The 20,381-nt window shown below is 37.5% G+C and overlaps 1 protein-coding gene across 6 annotated transcripts in view; it reads left to right on the top strand.

The window, feature by feature from the left end:
- LRBA (LPS responsive beige-like anchor protein) overlaps positions 1-20,381 on the top strand; it is a 559,344-nt gene that overhangs the window by 93,420 nt on the left and 445,543 nt on the right. For all 6 annotated transcript variants that reach the window (XM_036315411.1, XM_036315409.1, XM_036315413.1 and 3 more), the window contains 4 exons: positions 16,019-17,050; positions 17,993-18,171; positions 19,019-19,172; positions 19,519-19,699. In XM_036315411.1, the coding sequence (XP_036171304.1) occupies positions 16,019-17,050; positions 17,993-18,171; positions 19,019-19,172; positions 19,519-19,699 (1,546 nt within the window). The remainder of the gene's footprint in view (positions 1-16,018; positions 17,051-17,992; positions 18,172-19,018; positions 19,173-19,518; positions 19,700-20,381) is intronic.

The raw sequence follows: 20,381 nt of genomic DNA, 5'->3' as shown, positions 1-20,381 counted from the left end.
ACTTTTTGTATTTTATTTAACTTTATACTCAGAAGGATTATAAATATGTAATTATTTATATTGTTAATTGAGTAGAAGGAAATGATAAATTTGGTACATCTTTAAGTGTTTTATTTTATTGACTACTAGAGGCCTGGTGCATGAGATTCATGCACTTGGTGGGGGGGCCGTCCCTCTGCCCAGCCTGCGACCTCTCACAGTCCTGAAGCCCTCAGGGTATGTCCGACTGACGGCTTAGGCCAGCTCCTCACTCCTGCCTGCTGCTCCTGCCTGCGGCTCCTGCTCATCCCGGCCCTGCTGCGCCTGCTGCGCCTGCTGCAGGCTCGCACCATCAGTCCCGATCAGGAGCAGCTCGCAGCGCCACAGTGGGGAGCAGACCTAAGCCATCAGTCGGACATCCTTAGTGCTACTGTGGAGGCAGCAGAGGCTCTCGCCACTGCTGCTGTGCTCGCCAGCAATGATCCTGGCTCAGGGCTTCTGGCTGAGCTGCACTCTCCCTGTGGGAGCACACTGACCACCAGGGGGCAGCTCCTGCGTTGAGCATCTGCCCCCTGGTGTTCAGTGTGAGTCATAGCAACTGGTTCCGCCATTTGGTCAATTTGCATATATTAGCCTTTGTTATATAGGATTATAGTTATTACTCTGGAATATTTTGACATTGAATTGGAAATGCATTGCCAGTTCTTAAATATGTGTGTGTGTGTGTGTGTGTGTGTATTTATATTTGTGTGTGTGTGTGTGTGTGTGTATATATATATACACACACACACACACACACACACACACACACACACACACACACACTAGAGGCCCGGTGCACAAAAATTTGTGCACTCGGTGGGGAGAGGGGGGTCTCTCAGCCCGGCCTGTGCCCTCTCGCAGTCTGGGACCCCTTGGGAGATAACGACCTGCTGGCTTAGGCCTGCTCCCGGGTTATGGCTCTACCCCATCACACACAGAGCAGGGCCGATCAGGGGGTTGGGGCGCCTTCACCTGTCACGAACAGAGCAGGGCCGATAGGGAGGTTGTGGCCCTGCCCCCTGTCACACACAGAGCCGCAGGGCAATCAGGGGGTTTGGGCGCTGCCCCCTGTCACACTGATCCCGGTGCCGGGAGGCCTCTCAGCTCCGCTGATCCCGGTGCTGGGAGGCATATTACCCTTTCACTATATAGAATACAGGCCTGGTGCACGGGTGGGTGCCGGCTGGTTTGCCCTGAAGGGTGTCCTGGATCAGGGTGGGGGTCCCCACTGGGGTGCCTGGCCAGCCTGGGTGAGGGGATGATGGCTGTTTGCAGCTGGTCACACACCCTTCAGAGTGGGGGTCCCCACTGGGGTGCCTGGCCAGTCTGGGTGTGGGGCTGAGGGCTGTTTTCAGGCTGGGACTGAAGCTCCCAACTGCTCCTGTTTTTCTTTTTTTGTTTTTATTCTGGGCCAGCTTTAGCTCTGAGGCTCCAGCTCTTAGGCCTCCGCTCCTGAAAGCAGGTATCTGGTTTGTTTCGGTTCTCGAAACTTTGTATCAGCTCCAGCTCTGAGATCCCAGCCGGCTGAAAGCTGGTTTCTGGGCGTCTATATGTGTTACAATGTTTGAAACTGCAGGCTCAGAGGCCTGCAGCTGCCGGCGGGGAACGTTGGAGTCCTCCGTCACTGAAGCAAGCAAGCCTCATGTTAGTTTCTAGCTGCCTGGCTGCCGGCCGCCATCTTGGCTGACAGTTAATTTGCATATCTCCCTGATTAGCCAATGGGAAGGGTAGCGGTCGTACACCAATTACCATGTTTCTCTTTTATTAGTGTAGATACATACATATATATATATATTTTAGGTTTTAGTTATTGGAACATACCCAGGTTTTGTTCATTCTGATTTTTCCTTCTCAGTGAGACAATAGTGCATTGCTATCATAAGGTGTTGCAAAGATATCTTAGTTTGGAAGACATTACCCTATAAATTTTATGTTTGAGAACAATTCAGTGCTAAATAAGAAAAAAATGTGATTTTGTAAAATTACACTTAATGGCTTTGTTTTAGTCACTACATTTTGAACTGACCAATTGAGTCTAAGGCAGGGTTCAGCCAAACATAGCCTGAGAGCCAAATTTGGCCTGACTTGTTTCTGAAAATAAAGTTTTATTAAAACACAGCCACTCCCATTTATATATATATATATACTAGAGGCCGGGTGGTCAGTGAGCATCATCGTGATCGGTCGTTCGGTCGTTCAGTTACTTAGGCTTATATATAGATATTCTATGGCTGCCATTCATGCCACAAATGTTGAGTATTTGCAACAGACACTGTATGGTCCCCAAGCCTGAAATGTTTACTGTTTGGCACTTTACAGAAATTGCCACCTCTTGTCTAACTGACTTTCTCTAGTTTGTGAAGATGCCCAGCTATTCTAGTTTCTGCTGCTGCAGTCTGGATTTTCTGCTAGAACTGTTTCCCTTTATACACTCAGGAGAATAATGGGTCGAGTTTGAGCATCATAAACATTTAGATTGCATTTCAGATATATCTGGGGGAATTCTGGGGAAGTGCCAGTATATATAGAATTTTTCAGATTTTCTGAATAGTGTATGTTAATTCAGTACTTTTGTATACACTCTAGTTTGTTCAACTCCTTAGGAAGGATAGTTAGAGGAATATAACCTTCAGAGCAGTAATCCTTAGCATACTGCCTGAAGACCATGGGAGCCCAGGAGACCTGTTCAGGGAGTATGTGAGGCCCTCCTTTCATAACTACATATCTATTCGAGGGTGGATTTTTTTAATACTTAAATCAAAGTAATGTACTACATTAGATTGAATACAAAAGTAGATAGTAGAATGCAATAGTTTCCTATTAAGTCATAATTTAAAAAATAGGCCTAAAATGTGAAATAATACTTTCTATTTTAAAAACTGTCATTTAAAAAATGTTATTTTTATTGACATAATGGGGTTATTGTTAATAAAGTATTTTTAAATTTTTAAATTTATAATATTTACTAGTTTTAATCTCTATATCAATAGATATACCGCATATAAAAAAATGTTTTTGTGGGGCCTCAGTACTACACGATCCTAACACCAAAGAGCTTCAGAACGCTTCAGTCACAGGATGTTTAGGGTTAATAGCCTAGATTCTGAATTTCCTATCTACAAAATAAAGGTTGTACTAGGAGATTTCTTAGTTGCTTTTGAACTTTTGAGCAGTTATGACTAAACATTTATACCCAGTTGCCAATTCATTTGTGTAAGTAATGAGGATATCATGGGCTTTGGAGACAGGATACTTCTGGGTTTAAATTCTGAATTACAGTAATTTTCAGTTGTGTAAACTCAGGCAAGTTTTTCAACTTTTCTTAACAATCTGTCTAATGGTAAATGTGTATCCACATGTATATCTATGTGTAGTTGAGGTTAAGAATTAGTGAGTGAAATAACAAAAAATAGAGTTAAATGCTCAATGACTGTTTTCTTTTGTTATAGCTCTATCATTTCTGTTATTCATCCTTTTGTTCTCCTTCTTACTGCCAGCACATTAGTTCATACCCCAATCAATTCCTGTTTAATATAAACACACCTTTTAATATAAAGACTCAGTCACACCCAAAATTACTTGTGTAGCATATATGCTATGAAGCAGCGATTTTCATCTCATGGCAGCATGCCAAAAAATATATTTTTTGTCGATCTGATGAAAAAATAGGTATACTTTTGATTTATTGTGTTGCTTGTTGTCATTTTTTCATTTGACATCCTCAGGCAAAAGAGGTCAGTGCCCCTGACTAAATAGTCAGGTATTGCATGTTTTAAAAATTCTTGCAGCACACCAGTTGAAATTGCTGCTATGAAATGTTACAAAGGAAGAATTGTTATAAAGGAAGAATTGTGACTACCCAACATAAGGACATGCTGTGTGGTTCTGTTATCCAACCCCCCCCCCCCCACTCCAAACCTAATTACCACTTTGAATTATGTGTGTATCATGTCTTTCTTTAAAAAGCTAAAAATTTATTTCTAAATAATATATTATCTAATGCTCCCTATTATATTTTATGAAAATGACATCATACTGTGTGGACTTTTCTGTGATTTCATTTTTAAGTTTTTAAAATTTTTTATTGTTAATATAGCTTTGGTTCATTCATTTTCAGTGCTATTAATCACTCAGGTGCTCAAAGGCAAAGGTTTTAAAGAGTTGTCATTTTCAAACTTTTTATAGCTGTGACTCACAATTAAGACAGTTATTGTGAACCGGTATGCCTGTACATCCACACCATTCTCCCTCCATACACCTGAAATAGGTTTCATAAGACAATGTTTATCCTTATTAAATCTTGGTGTGCAGTGATGCACTCTTACTTTTCTATTCTTTTTCCTTTAAAATTGCTGCTGATACCCCAGCAAGAGATTCCATGATCTGCCAACTGAATTATTCTCAATTTGAAAAAAAAGCACTGCTCTGGGATATATAAGTAGGAGTAGAGTTGCTGGGTCGTAAGTAGTGTTCCACTCTCTAACCCTTGATATGTTAGACTTCTTATTTTTCCAAGGTTTTGTCTTTTATCTTCTTTGAACTTTTTCTTAAAGATTTCTAATTCTTTGTATATGACCAGATCACTTCTATTCTGGGTATTTCTAATGGTTATTAGGTATTATTTTCCTCTAGATTTATTAAGCTAAGAATAACATATAATGTTACCTCCATAAATACTTTGTTCTAATCTTCTTAGAAAGGCAAATAAAGTTTTTTTGCAAAATTATTTCCAACTAGAGGCCCAGTGCATGGAATTTGTACACGGGTAAGGGTCCCTAGGCCTGGCCGGAGATTGGGGTCTATTGTAGCCTTCTGGTTGCTGCCCGGGGCCTTCCTTTTGGTGGCTGGGTGGGGCTTCTTGTCCCCGGCTGCGGGCTCCTGGTCGGTGCCTCCCTTCCCCTGCTGCCAGCTGCCGGCTGGGGCCTCCCTTCCCCACCTGCTGGCCAGGGCCTTCCTTTGTTCCACACCACCCCCTGGTGGTCAGTGCATGTCATAGTGAGCGATCGAACTCTTGGTCTACTGGTCAAACTCGCAAGGGGACAGTTTGCATATTAGGCTTTTATGTATATAGATATTTCACTGTTCCCCTTGAAAAAATTTATTTCCTAACTCACCTTCCTGTTTCACTTGACCAGAATCTGCACTCAGGATATGTTGGTTCTAGTCTTTCTAAAGTATATCATGCTTTATTAAATCTTTATTTTCATTATTCATGGCATATACTTATGTTCCTTTGTACCTACCAAAATCCTTTATATTTTTTAGGACTTTGATAGTTAAATCACTTCTATGTGACAGTTTTTGCTACTCTCAGGCCCTGTCATTCTCTATGAATTCATAGCACTTAATTTTCTCTTGCTATCTCTTTTAGTGTCTCTCTCACCCTCCCTCTCCATTCCTTTACCTCCTCCCAGTGCCCTTCTTGCCCCTCTTCCTTCTCCTCTCTTCCCGACCCCCTCTCTCCTCCTCGCTCCTGTCTCTCTTTAACCTCTAACTAATCAATCTCCTACAACCCTTTCCTTGGCTATTGGCATTGACTGTGGCCACTGTCTATCACTGCCTAGCCAGCTCTCTCCTTCTTTGCTTGTTCTTTTTTTCTTCATTGAGCCACTGTTTCCCACTTTCCTATTCCTCTCTTTCTCTTGCTCTGTTTTTCCCTCCAGCATTCCTGCATCCATTCTGTTCCTCCTGCTGTCTGTTTCCCCACAACGTATTTCTCTTTTTCTCTGTTTGTTCTGTCCTTAGTGAATCTGTGTTGGCTTTATCTCTGCTGTCTTTCTCCCATCATCTCTCAGTTGGTCACACAGCAGGTGGACTCTCTTATTTATTCTTAGTCACTATGTCTCAGATCTTACTCCAGTTGCCCATCTCCTTTCTTCCCCTGTCTACCTTTATCTTTCTTTTTTTCCCTTTCAACTTTTTCCTTTTGTTTTTTTCTATCTTCTTCTATTTGAGCACCTTCTAATTACTATGAAAGGTGAGACAGGAACGGATCTTATCCTGGAAGAAAAACGGGAAAACTAGGCAGGAAGGAATGAGTGTAATGTACATGAAGAAGAGAAGTAATGGGTAATAGAGCAAAGGTAGACTAGCATTTAATCATGTATGATTCTGTAATGCCTCTCACATATATCATTGGTTAAAAGTGATTTCTTATTTTGGCTGTTAATTGTAAGCTCATTAGCAGGGATATGAAAGCTCTTACACTTCTTCATAGAACTATGCATAGTGCTGAGTACTTAGCAGTTGTACATTACATATTTGTTGCAAGGTGGAGAAGGAAGAACTACATCATCGTTGTTTGGCGCTATTTGGTTCAACTGTCATGTGGCCCCATGCCACCCATGTGTGCCTTGGTGTCTCAGTCTTCCCTCACCAATGATCCATGAGGCAGCTGCAGCAACTACCTTTAAAGTTCCCATGTCCGGTCACACAGAGTATAATTTGGGGACCACCTCATCAGAGTAACTTGGGATGTGCATTTTATTATGAACCCCACCTTAGAATATCCATCTGAATTTCATGGGATGTTCCCTGAAATCTGCTTTTTTAAAAAGCCTTTGTTATACAGTCTAAATTACGAACACCTCTCTTGTGTACAGGGAATTATTTTTTACCAACTGTTATAAAATTCTCTGCTTTTCACCTTTATATACTAAGCTACTAACATAATGTGATATACTCTTTAGAGCTATGGAAAGTAGAGGAATACTGTGTAAATTAAATATGGGCCCCAGTAAAGATCCCATACTGCATTTTTTAAAAAATAAAGTAAACCTTTTTTATCTTTCTAGGAGCATATGTTATGGTGCAGAGACTGTTAAAGGAAGAAATATGAATTGTGTTTTTATGTATTATTTGAAATCAGTATTTTTAAGACACAACAAACCAAAGTAGGCTTTATATTTTGTGTGCTATCTATATAGTTTTGATTAATCAGGTTATATTTTTCTGTACTACAGTGACATATGGCTTTAAACAGATCTTAAAAACTTTGCATCCATAGTCAGTTTGGCTCAGAAGATAGAGCATCAGCCCGCAGACTGAATGGATACGGGTTTGATTCCGGTCAAGAGCATGTACCTCGGTTCGAGGCTTGATCCCCTCAAGCAACTAATCAATGTGTCCTCTCTCACATGGTTGTTTCTCTTTCTTTCTTTCTCTTTCTCTCTCTCCCCCCCCCCCCCCCCCCCCTAAAAATCAGTGGAAAAAAATATCCTTGGGTGAGGTGAGGATTAACAAAACAAAAAACTGCAAAGAAAATATAGTTGCTTTATGGAGAGGTCTCTTTTGCCTATGTTGAGCCAAGAACCTGTCTTTGACTCAAGTTTTAGAATTAGTTATAAAGCGGAATAAGTGCTGATTAAATTAATTGAGTAATTTTATATGTGCACTTTTTGCTGTTAAAATATACTTTAAAAAATAAATGCTAAAGCTTTACTTAAGTCCATGAGGGGGGTAAGAAAAATTTAAAGTTACAAGTTGAGTCTTATGTTTTTCATCTTTAATTTTAATGTTTAATAAATGTCCTTTCGTTTTATTTCTTTGTGTGAATTTCCTTTATTTTTTAAAATCCTCGCCTGAGGATATTTTTCCATTGATTTTAAAGAGAGTGGAAGAAAGAGGGGGAAGACAGAGAGAAACTCTGATGTGAGAGAAACACATCGATTGGTTGCCTTTTGCATGCGCCTTGACCAGGACCCAGGCCAGGGAGTAGCCTGTGACCGAGGTACGTGCCCTTGACTGGAATCGAACCTGGAACACTTCAGTCAGCAGGGTGATGCTCTAGCCACTGAGCCAAACCAGCTAGGGCTGAATTTCCTTTATTGACCAGACACTTTTCTGTTTCATAAGGTTTATACACAGTAATTTATTTGAGATTACTCTGTTAATTATTTTGGAATTTTAATATCTTGGCATCTATTTTTAAAATAAAATGGACAGGTTATACTTTAAGGTTTTCAAATCAATATTTAATGAAGTTTAGGATGGAGCTGAAGGGATTCAGTAATTAGGTGAGCAATTTGCTGCATGCTGTTAAAATTCTGCTGAAATTATTGGAATCAAATTTTTCCCTCTGGGAAGTATTCATTCTAAAGCTTTAAACATCTTTTCATGCATATGATACTGGAATAATGCTTATTTTTCTTTTTTACAGCCATTTTAAAGCTTAGTATCTCAAAGTTATAACATGGTTCTTGATAAAGTACTAGTGTGTAAACTAATGCTGCAGAATTGGATAGGTTTTGCAGAGTTACACAGGATTCATTCAGCTGCTATAAAAAGCCAAAGAAACTCAATTGCAATTTTATTGTCCACTTTGATAGATTTCCTGCCACCTTTGTAGCAGGGAAGCTGTTTGTCACTGTATCCCTCTCCTCCGACAGCTCGACTAGGTTTTATAAGCAGTAATAGGCTCTTCTGGTATAACTGCCCTGTGTTGGTTATTTTGGTCAGAAGGTTTCAAATATGTACCTGTTAAGAGTAATCTTTTAATTCCAATATTTTCTTGTGAGTTCTTTAGGTTTTCAGTATTTATCTTTTTCTTTTATTTTTTTTATGCTTTATATGGAACATCGATGTTGAGTAATTAAATAATACTATTTTCACTTGGTCTGCTAACATGCTTATACTCTTTAATTAAAATTTAAAATAATTTAATATATTCCAAATTTGAAGAACTGTTCAAAAATTATTTTTCTAAACAAATAAGACTAAAAACTGTAGATACCTATATTGATTGCCATAAGTTTAGAATGGGCTTATGACTTGAAATAATCAACAACTAAAAGTTAATTCACACTTGAGTTAAAAGTACAATATGATTTATGTTTTCCTCCATATGACTAGTTTGGGTAAAGTATTTAATTGCTTTGGATTATATTGGAAATATCTTAAGATTTTACTTGCGGTTAAGAATGATGGCTTAAACAAATGTCAGTCATTTTATATCAGAAGAAAATACAGTTTAGGTTGGATAAAAAGCAGGTGGAAGTCAGTTTTGTTAGAATTTTCTAAGTGTTTTTTAAAAAGTATTTTTTTAAAAAATCACAAGCTATAAACTGGTATATATAAATATGCACGTGTTTATATGAGTGAGTTTATGGTGGTTATATAATGAAATTAAAAGCTTCATATTTTTAAAATAAATTTAAGAGTTATAAAAATTTCCACATTTCATGAATTGTCACCATTTTATACTTAATTGCTAAAGTGTTCTTTAGCAATTAATTTTTTTAACCAAATAGTATTTATTATTATTTTATACTTTTAAAAATAATATGTGCTAATTGTAGGAAATTTGGAATCTAGTACCAGTGTATACACACAGAAACCAAGAATCACCCATTATTGCCTCACCTGTGTTTGACTTAGTATTACCATTTTGATGTAAAACTTTGTATCTTCTGTTATATGTATAAATGTATACATACATATAATTCTTTTCTTACAAAATTATTATCATACTTATATTTTATAATTTCATTTAATGATATATTTCTTACATGAATATTTTACATTTATTTTTGTTTTAATGAAGCTTTATTTAGAACAACAGACTGTAGCTGGAGTTAGTGTGAGTGCTGTAATTTGCAGACACCTATTCTAGAACACTATCAGAAAATTGTTTGCCCATGACTCTTACATTTAGGCAGTCGTCATGTTGTAGTGGAAAAAACTTTGGACTCGGGTGATTCTGGATTTAACTTCCCGTGGAAGGTCTTGGGCACATTATCAAACTTATCTGATGCTTAATTCATTTGTCAGAAAATGGAAATGAGAATGATGAATGTACAGTGCCTTACTCAGTACCCGGAGGATAGAGGGACAGGTGAAATAGTTATTTGTTCCTTTTCTCATTTCCTTTATTTCTTCTTAGCCTAGTTCCCAAGAGTCAAGAGGATATTTTGATATTTTTGTCACTTTTTGTATTTACTGCCACACTACATTTTAGAGCAGGGGTCCTCAAACTTTTTAAACAGGGGGACAGTTCACTGTCCCTCAGACCGTTGGAGGGCCGGACTATAGTTTAAAAAAAAAACTATGAACAAATTCCTATGCACACTGCACATATCTTATTTTGAAGTAAAAAAACAAAACGGGAACAAATATAATATTTGTATTTGCATGTGGCCCGCGGGCCGTAGTTTGAGGACCCCTGTTTTAGAGCTTGCTGTACTAATATGTTATACCAATGGTGTGTACCTTTTCCCTCAAAACTTTACTAGCATTGGGTAAGTTAGTGTTTTTAAAAAAATTAATTCATTGATTTTTTATTTTTGTTAATCCTCACCCAAGGTTATTTTTTCCCATTGCTTTTTTTAGAGAGAGTGGAAGGGAGGGGGAGTGACAGAGAGAGAGAAACATCGATGTGAGAAAGACACATCAATTGGTTGCCTCCTGCATGCACCCCAATCAGGCCAGGGATTGAGCCAGCAACTGAAGTACGAGCCCTTGACTGGAATCGAACCCAGGACCCTTCAGTCCATGACTGGTGTTCTAACCACTGAGAAAATCAGCTAGGGCTAGTGCTTTTAAAATTATTTTTTATTTAAATGTAGTTGGTACACAATATTGATTAATTTCAGGTGTGCAGTGGAGCGATTCAACATTTATATGTATATCATACAGTGTGATCATCACGCTAATTCTAGTAATCATGTATCACTGTGCAAACTTATCACAACATTACTACATTCCCTTTCACATTTTTTCACTTCCACCCCCTTCTGGCAGCAGTTTGTTTGATCTCTTTTTCTGTGAGTCTGGTTTTTTATTGCTGTTGTTTCCTTACATGAATTTTAATGGCTGCATGTAATTAAGTGTAGATAGTGCAACATATTATGGAGAAGTAAAATTAAAAGCAAAAGCTGTAGGTTTTTAAAAATATATATATTTTATTTTTTACAGAGAGGAAGGGAGAGGGATAGAGAGTTAGAAACATCAATGAGAGAGGAACATCGATCAGCTGCCTCCTGCACACCCCCTACTGGGAATGTGCCCGCAACCAAGGTACATGCCCTTGACCGGAATCGAACCTGGGATCCTTCAGTCTGCAGGCCAATGCTCTATCCACTGAGTCAAACCGGTTAGGGCAAAAGCTGTAGTTTTGATGCAATTAATATTGGATGCTGTTAGACCACTTATAATTCTAGGAAGGAATGATTGAATAAATGATTCAAGTTTACTTTTCATATTCTGGCTATCTCCAAAACTTTATTTGGAAAAATTGGTGGAGGTGATATTTTTAAAATCTATGATCCACTTCAGGGGAGGATTGAGAGGTCAGAGTTTTTCCTGTACCTGTTTCTTAAGTTCCGTCTTTTTAAAATATTCAGTATCCAACATGCTATATTTTGGGGTATTGTCTTCTGGACCCCATCAAAATACACTAGCTATTCAAAAAATGTTTCTATCTCTCTCTCTCCTGCCTCTCTGAAATCAATAAAAATATATTAAAAATGTTTATTCCATGAGTATATGCTTATTATATATATATGATTTGTTTTCCTCCTGGGCTTCTTTCCCTTTGTTATTGAACTTATGATGTTAATTTTCCTATCTGTTCTTTTAGGTAGTTTTCTTAGGATAGCATAAGCTTTATTCTTGATATTATTCAAGTCAGGTTGTATTAGGGTAGCACTTAAGAGGTTAGGTTAGAACCAGAGTATTTAGATTTATAATCAGTGTGATTTGCATAAATTAGATCAGTAAATTTTTATAAGCATACACATATTTATAATCTGATCTTAACTTAATTATGTGTTATCATATACCATTGTTGCAAGGTGTTGGATCAGAGTCTTTGTGAAAGATATATTGTGTGGTGGTAATCACTGAGCTATGCTTATGGATGCTACTCCATATGGGAAGACTTAGCTATTTTTTAAGACATGTCTTATTTATCAACTGTGGAAAGGTTGGTAACCTAAGAATTAGAAGTTAGTGTATCATATTCAGCTTGTATTTCCATAGGAAAATAAAGTACAATGAAAAGGATGCATTTGCTTTAAAAAGAAAGCCTGTTCCTAAACATTTCCTAACATTTAAAAGTAAATTTTTAATAAGTTAGAATTTAAAAAAATATATTATTAAAATCATAATTTCTTGATGTATTCATCTTTTAGCTCCTAATTAGTAAATTTGAGTGCTAATTAAGTTGAAAGTAACGGCAAAAGAAATGTTGTAGTTATTAGCTCAAGAGTATCTCTAACTAGTAGTTTATAGAAGTGCTTTCCAAACATTACAAACAGCTATAGATTAGCTATCAAATGATTGTGAAGATTAATGACTAGTCTTTTAGCTGGGTAATTTAGAACAATATCTGGTAATTAATTAGGAATTATCAGTCACAAATACCATTAGGAAAACAGTTATCAAAAAAGATCACAGCAATGATAATTGCTCATTGGCAATTTTGCTTTTAGGCAATTGGAGTACACCAAGGGGAAATTTAAAAGTCAACTTTAGAATTTAAAAAGCATTTTTAATATACATATTTACAGAAGAAATAGTAAACAAGTTGGTTTGCTTAGGAAAGGCAAAGCACTATTTTGAATAGATTTGACTACAAGTGCAGAAGCAGGTACAATCCACTGGCTTTTATCCAAAAGAAAAATTAGTATTCTTATACATTTTTGACATCTGGAGTCAAGTACCCAGGCTCTGAACTTCCATAGGGACAGGAGACAGGGCCCCACCATCCTTGATGTTCATGTTGCAAAGAGATAGTCCCACAGCCCCAAGGAAAGACCTCCCTGGGATGCAGAACTAGCAAGAGATTTAGTGATACGTTTCATAATAAAACAATTTAAAAATCCTTAATTTGAATAAGAAAAAGCAAATGATTATTGAAAACTAAACTCATTCTAGCACTGGCTATTGTAGAGATAAGTGATCTGTATTTTGAAAATCCCTGTGAGATTGGTAGTTATGTGACTTGTGTTCCTTAGGTGATAGTGTCAGTGCAGAAATGATCTCCCTAAAGTCAGTTTTCTAAATAAACTGATACTGTAAGAAATCAGATCCTGTTTCCTTTGTACTTGGATTTCTCTAATGGTGCTCTCTCACTCAGAATAAAATTCAATCTTTAACACAGTCTGTAATGCTCCGTCTTCATGATCTAGCCCTGGGCAAACTTTTTGACTCGAGGGCCACAGTGGGTTCTTAAACTGGACTGGAGGGCCGGAACAAAAGCATGGATGGAGTGTTTGTGTGAACTAATATAAATTCAAAGTAAACATCATTACATAAAAGGGTACAGTCTTTTTTTTTTTTAGTTTTATTCATTTCAAACGGGCCCGATCCGGCCCGCGGGCTGTAGTTTGCCCACGGCTGACTAGCCAATGGCTACATCTCTGACTTTACCATATATAGTTCTCTGTCTACTGGTCTATTATTCCTCAAACATACCATGCTTATTTTGGTTTTAGGGCCTTTGCATTTGTTCTTCCTTCTGCCTAAATCTGTTTTACTTTTGATATGCTTGCTCTCTCACTTTATTCTTATTTCTTTTCAAATGTAGTATCTTCAGATACCTTGCCCACTTACCCTAGCAAAATACACCTTTCCACCTAGACTGTCTTTAGTTATTTTCCACCTCCTTTTTTCCTCCAGATTTCTTATTACTTGACATTTATCTTATATGTTTATTTTGAGCTCTGAGCTGGGGGCAAATCAATAAAAGGCCAAAGGCTTTCTGAGGTCTGCCTCTACCTCTGCTACTCAGCCACCCCCCAAGGTTGCCTGATCTTCCTCCACAGCCTTCTGAAGAAAGACTGTAGAGTGGGCCCAGGCTGGCCGTGCCTCACAGACCCTTCCACAAGGCGAGAGCTCAGTAGGGTGGGATTACTGGGGTCAGGAGGATGGGGCTAGTGGGTCTCCTACTTGGGGGCAGCATGGTCAGGAACTCAGCTGGGGCCCCTACTCCAGAGCCATACCATGCAGTCTCTGCCAGAGTCTCCAACTCTAGCTCCCCCAGCGGGGCGTGCTCTGCAGATTCAGGTTGGGTGCAGCCAGCTGTCCCCTCGGCAGGAGCCCTGAACATTTTTATTTTTAGCTATATCACATCATGGCATGAATGTACTGTGAATGCCCATGATTCAAGGCTAGTTAATAGCTATAGAAGAAAATGTGTGCATTGTGTATTATTATTTTTCCTTGCCTTTTACCTATGTGTATACTCCCCTGTGATTCAAAAAGGCCTATGGATATTTGGGCATAAAAAATCATTTTGTTATTAACCACTACCATTCCTCTATACTAGGGCTCAATTACATTGACTAAAGGTTCAGTTTACTATATATCTCTCGTAAGTTATAGGAGCAAACAATTCTTGCATTGATAAACTGTAATTATGCTTCTACTTTCTTCAAGTATTATAACCTTTTGAGAGACATTTCCCATTGCAACACCAGTGGCAAACATAATGATTGCCTATAAGATAATATTGATGAGATAAAAAATCAAACCTTTGACATTAAAAATCACAGTACTCACTTTTATACTTTTTCCTAATCATTTTTTTTTTTTTTTATCATTTAGTTGGGTAAAAGGCTAAGCATGATATGCTGACAGTGTTGAATACATAGTAGCCAGTCATATACAAGTGGAATGAATGGGTGCATAGCTGGAATAACTGTAACTTGCAGGCCATTTGTGACAGTTCAGACTTGGAAAATTACCGTTGACCTTTGGTGAAAGGTTGAATTTTATTTTCACTTCTAAAAGAATTTGTATTTTCTAGCTTAGTAAAAAAGGTTTTAGTAATCCTATAAAATAGAAGGCTAATATGCAAATCGACCGAATGGTGGAACGACTGGTTGCTATGAAGTGCACTGACCTCCAGGGGGCAGACGCTCAATGCAGGAGCTGGTGATCAGTGCACTCCCACAGGGGGAGCACTGCTCAGCTAGAAGCCGGGTTCATGGCTGACGAGTGCAGGGGCGGTAGCGGGAGCCTCTCCCACCTCTGCGGCAGCACTAAGGACCCCTCGGGGGCTGCCGGACTGCTGGCTTAGGCCCACTCCCTGCGAGAGGGTGCAGGCTGGGCTAAGGGACCCCCCACTCCAGTGCACAAATGTCTTGCCCCAGGCTTCTAGCCTATAACAATAAAAGCGTAATATGCTAATTAGACTGGACAGCTGAACAACCTTCTGGACGTCCTTCCAGGTGACCTTCCAGATGAAGCCGGGGCTGCAAGGGCTGAGATAAGCCATCGCGGCTGCAAGGGCCTAGCCCAGCCGTGGGCAAACTACGGCCCGCGGGGCCGGATCGGGCCCGTTTGAAATGAATAAAACTAAAAAAAAAAAAGACCGTACCCTTTTATGTAATGATGTTTACTTTGAATTTATATTAGTTCACACAAACACTCCATCCATGCTTTTGTTCCAGCCCTCCGGTCCAGTTTAAGAACCCATTGTGGCCCTCGAGTCAAAAAGTTTGCCCACCCCTGGCCTAGCCCCTTGCATGAATTTTGTGCATCAGGCCTCTAGTTTAATATATAGAGAGATGCTCAAATTGTGAGCTTAATTGATAGTTTTTAATTTCTGCTGAGGATAAGTCATGGGGAAATGAGTTTTCATTGCAGTTGAAACAATGTGTTATCTAGTGCACCACACACTTTTCAATGGTACATACTTAGATCCTGGTACAAGTTGGTAGAGGTCAATAGACTAGGGTGTTCTTTTCCTGTACATCTCAAATAGTCTAAATAACTATGTTCTTATTGTAGTTTGATGGCATGCTACCTGTTAGCATTAAGATTAGCTATAATTTTTCTTGATTGTTCATAATTTTGTGATTGACTTATCATTTTATAAGGATATTACAGGAAAATTGTTTTATTGCATTTATATAAACTGAATATTTGAAAAGTTGTTAAATATATTTATGTTCTAAAATATATATATATATATATATATATATATATATTTATGTTCTGCATGCTTTGTTCCTTTTTTTTGCCTATTTTGACTAATTATATATCTTTCATCTAGGTCACTTTCGAAATACACAAAGAAAACCTTGCCAACATATTTAGGGAATACCAGGGAGATGTTGATGATATAGGGCAATGTTCTTCAAGTTCAGTTCAAGCAGTTTCTGGCATTAGCGGGGATGTAAATGTTTCTGGAGGATCCCAACAATCAGATACGAAGGATTCTCCTGTGTCTCCTCATGTCACCAAAAATAGTGATGGAAAGTCAAGTATTGAGAAGACAAGTTCTTCTGACTCTGCCTCCAACATTGAACTGCAGACTTATAATACAGCTAATGAAGAAATGAAAACTGGGCAAGGAAATGAAGAGTTACTGGATGAAGTCCCTTTAGAGAAAACACCGATAAATGACATAGCAAATGCAGGTGATTTAGAAGTACCTTCTGACACAGTAGAAGTTGGTACCATTTTCTCTAATACTTTGAAAACAGGTGCCAAAGATATGACTGTCAGTGAAGTAACTGCTTCAGTAAGTTCTCCTTCAGAAGAGGATGCTTCAGAGGCGCCAGAATTATTGGATAAGTCTATAGGAGAGGAAGAAGATGATGAGGATTATGTAGAACTGAAGGTAGATAGTAGTCCTACTGAGGAAGCCAGTCTACCCACAGAGCTTCAAGGAAATAGTTTGTCTCCCCATACAACTGAAGCCAGGGAAAGACTGGACATGTTTAGTAATGACCAAAAATTAACACTTCAAGAGGAGGAACCTTTAAGTAAGAAGCAAGCTGATACTGAAACTCAAGATTCTAAAGATGCAGGGTCTTCAGCTACCTCACCAGACACGACTGCTTCCCAAACAGTTATGCAATCAGACATTGGTCAGATGCTGGATGAAGGGAAGAAAACTGACTTGGCTAGAAAAACCAAAGCAATTAATGATGCTCATGATAATGTCTTAGAGTCTCCTACTACTTCTGACCAGAAGATTGCGAGGTTGGATGTTTCCAGTGTTGCCACAGATACTGAGAAATTGGAATTGAAGGCCAGTACTAACGTGGAGGCATCTCAACCTCTTCAACCTGTGCTTGAGGTGATTATGTCTTCTTGAAATGTATTTGCCTGAGTTAAAATAGAGCAAGTATATGTATATTTTATTTTTGTTTAGAATTCATTGTATCCTATTTGCAATTTCATAAATGCAATGTATCTAAAGATTTAATTTCTTTAGCACAGCATTTGGCTTGTAGTATGAGTTCATTTAATGGCAACTTTTATTAGCATCACTAAAAGTTACTACTATTAATTTTCAGGATTGGCATAATTTTGCTTTATAAAGCAAATATTAAAAATACTTGTGTTTTATACTTTTTTTGATAACCCAGCCATAGCACATTAATTTTCCAACAAAATCTAGATTTACATTCCTGCAGAACCACCTGCTAGTGTGTACTGTTTTATACAAAGTGTGTGGTTTAAAATTGTCCCATGAAGTGTGTTTAATTTGAAGGAGGGAAGCTTTTGTGAGGTCTGGAGGCCCAGCTTTCTCCTTTACTAGTATCCAGAGGAATTCATGAGACAGTTGTTGGTTGCATGTGTCCTTTTCCCCTTTATTCAACTCTTTTCTCTCTCCCTCCTTCCTGTTTGTTGGTTTGTCCTTTATTCTGTTGTCTTTTTGTTGTTGTTGTTCTTAATTCTAGCCAGTTTATAATCCAGATACTGCCTTTCTTTCATGCTAATATTCAAAATAGAGAACTTCTCTGAATTCTTTTATAAAACGCTACATCAGCTGGTGGTAATACTAACGTGATTCCAAGTTAAGTATGTTGAATTGTGCTAGTTTAGTATATTTGACAACTGTTTTAAATGTATTAAAGTATTTTTATTACTCATTGATAGTTTTTCTTTAATTTGGTTCCTTAGTATCTTAAAATGTATTTGTTAGATGCATTTTATAGAAGGTTTTAAATTACTTATTAATGCCTTCCTTTGAAATTGAACTTATTTTATTACTCTTTTTAATTTTCTGTATTAGACGTCAAGGCAACAGGAGCAGTCAGGGCAAGGAATAGCATCAGATGTCGTTAATGGACAAAGGAGGGATTCCAGACCTACTATGTTTCGTATTCCTGAATTCAAATGGTCTCATATGCATCAGCGTTTGCTCACTGATCTGTTATTTTCAATAGAAACAGATATACAGATGTGGAGAAGGTTTGTCCATATGTTTACTATAGAAGATGTTGTGTAATAAATTTTAGCCTTTGTTTTCAAAGAAATTTACATAGTTAACATTTTGCAATTAATTGCTTAAAAATAGAGTATATATTATTTCTGTGATAAGGTTTTATTGAATTAACTTATTTGTCATTATAAAAATGAGTTACTCTGTCTCATTACAAAAACTTGAAGATTTTTCTTTTTAAAAATTTGTCGAACATTTATTTCCTGTAACATATTTTACAGTATGTAATTCACCTGGAGGTAGATCCACCAAATGGGTTTATTATTAGAGCTACTAAAAAATTGGCATTTAAGAATAACTTCCAGTTCTCCAGTGAATTTTTGGTATAACAAAATCTGTGTTTCAGATTATCCTTGATTGTATGATTTATGATTTTAAAAGTGCTAATTTGTTTATTGTTATTTGTATATTACTTTTACTCCATATAAAAGCATATTATGAAATTATCTAAGAAAATGTTAGTAGAAAATTCATTTTCAGTAGCACATTTAGCACCATTTACCTCTTAATGTTTGCCACATGGCTTCTCAGTTTTGTTCCTAGTTAAGGATATTTTAGTTCAACTTTTTATATCAAGTGTCAGATGAATAGTATTTATGTTTCAGCACTGGAAAAGGGCTTGGATAGTAACTGCTGCTATGGAATGGCCCGCATCTTCTGAGGAAGTATACACCCCCATGTGCCTGCTGCATCATTATCTTACTCAAGCTTTCAAGATGAAGCAAAAGCACCTTCTTATCCTCCCTCCCCTCAAGTAGGCAAATTGTGATTTCCTTTCTTTAGCTTTATCAGTAAACACCATTTATCTTTGGACAGCCATTCAACAAAGACAGTTATGGACTTCGTGAATAGCAGTGATAATGTCATCTTTGTACACAACACAATTCATCTCATCTCTCAAGTGATGGACAATATGGTCATGGCTTGTGGGGGTATACTGCCATTGCTTTCAGCTGCTACATCGGCTACAGTAAGGACTTAACTACTCTATAAACTTGGTGTGAAAACATGACTTTTATGCATCTTTAGTGATTAAAACTTGAATGTGCTGTAAATCAAAGCAACAGAAAAGAAAGTACTAAAAGGAATGCTGATTTCTTAGGGATGTGTCAGTTAGTGAATATGAAATGATTGACAGTGTTTCACCTGTATGTTTCCTTTGCCCTTTTTTAGATGAAATGATAAGGAAATCACTTTGTGGTGGTAGATTTCTGGAAGCCTGGCTTTTTATAAAATTTAGAACATTGGGGAATGATGTAATAAAATTAGATTTTTATCAGAATATAGATGTAATTGTCAAACTTGATTCTTTACAGCATGAGCTGGAGAATATTGAGCCTACTCAGGGCCTCTCCATAGAAGCCTCTGTGACATTTTTGCAGAGGCTAATCAGCCTTGTGGATGTGCTCATATTTGCAAGTTCTCTGGGCTTTACTGAAATTGAAGCTGAAAAAAATATGTCATCTGGAGGAATTTTGCGGCAATGTCTCCGACTTGGTGAGCTGTTAAAACCCATTAGTTAGGAATTTACTTGAAAAAGTTTTAGTAATCCAGACAAATTAAATTGAACATTATCTTTCTCTTGTTGTTAGGCAAATGTGTGCTAGTCATTTTGTCATACGCTACTTTTAAACTTGCAGAGAGTGAAGGACTGTGTATGTACTGTGCTAGAGTAGTCGTCGACAAGTTGTATAGAAGAGGAAGGACATGTTTTGAAAAAAATCAACTAAATTGATTCTGGTCAGCATTATCCCTCTTTTTCTAATCTTTTTTTTTTTTTGCTGTAAGGTAGTGCTTCTCAAGTTAAAAAAAGAAAATTTATACACATGAATCACCAGAGAGGATCTGGTTAAAATGCAGAGTAGATTATATAGGTCTGGGATGAGGCCTCAAATTGTATTTCTAACAAGTCCCAGCTAATGTGCAAATTACCAGTTGTAAAAATAGTCATAGGGAAGTGGGGTAAAGCATAGAAACTATAGTCAGTAATATTGTAATAAGTATGTATGGTGTTAGATGGGCAGTAGACTTATTAGGGGGATTGCTTCCTAAGTTATATAAATGTTTAATCACTCTGTACACCTGAAACTAATATAATATTATATGTAAACTATAATTGAAAAAAAAATTTTTAAAGAAAAGAGAACAAAAAATAATTTATACACATAAATCACCAGAG

This window comes from Myotis myotis, unplaced genomic scaffold, assembly GCF_014108235.1.
Source record: "Myotis myotis isolate mMyoMyo1 unplaced genomic scaffold, mMyoMyo1.p scaffold_m19_p_6, whole genome shotgun sequence".
In the NCBI taxonomy this organism is placed as follows: Eukaryota; Metazoa; Chordata; class Mammalia; order Chiroptera; family Vespertilionidae; genus Myotis; species Myotis myotis.
Note: the sequence above shows the minus strand (reverse complement) of the source record. Positions and strands in the feature narration are given on the sequence as shown.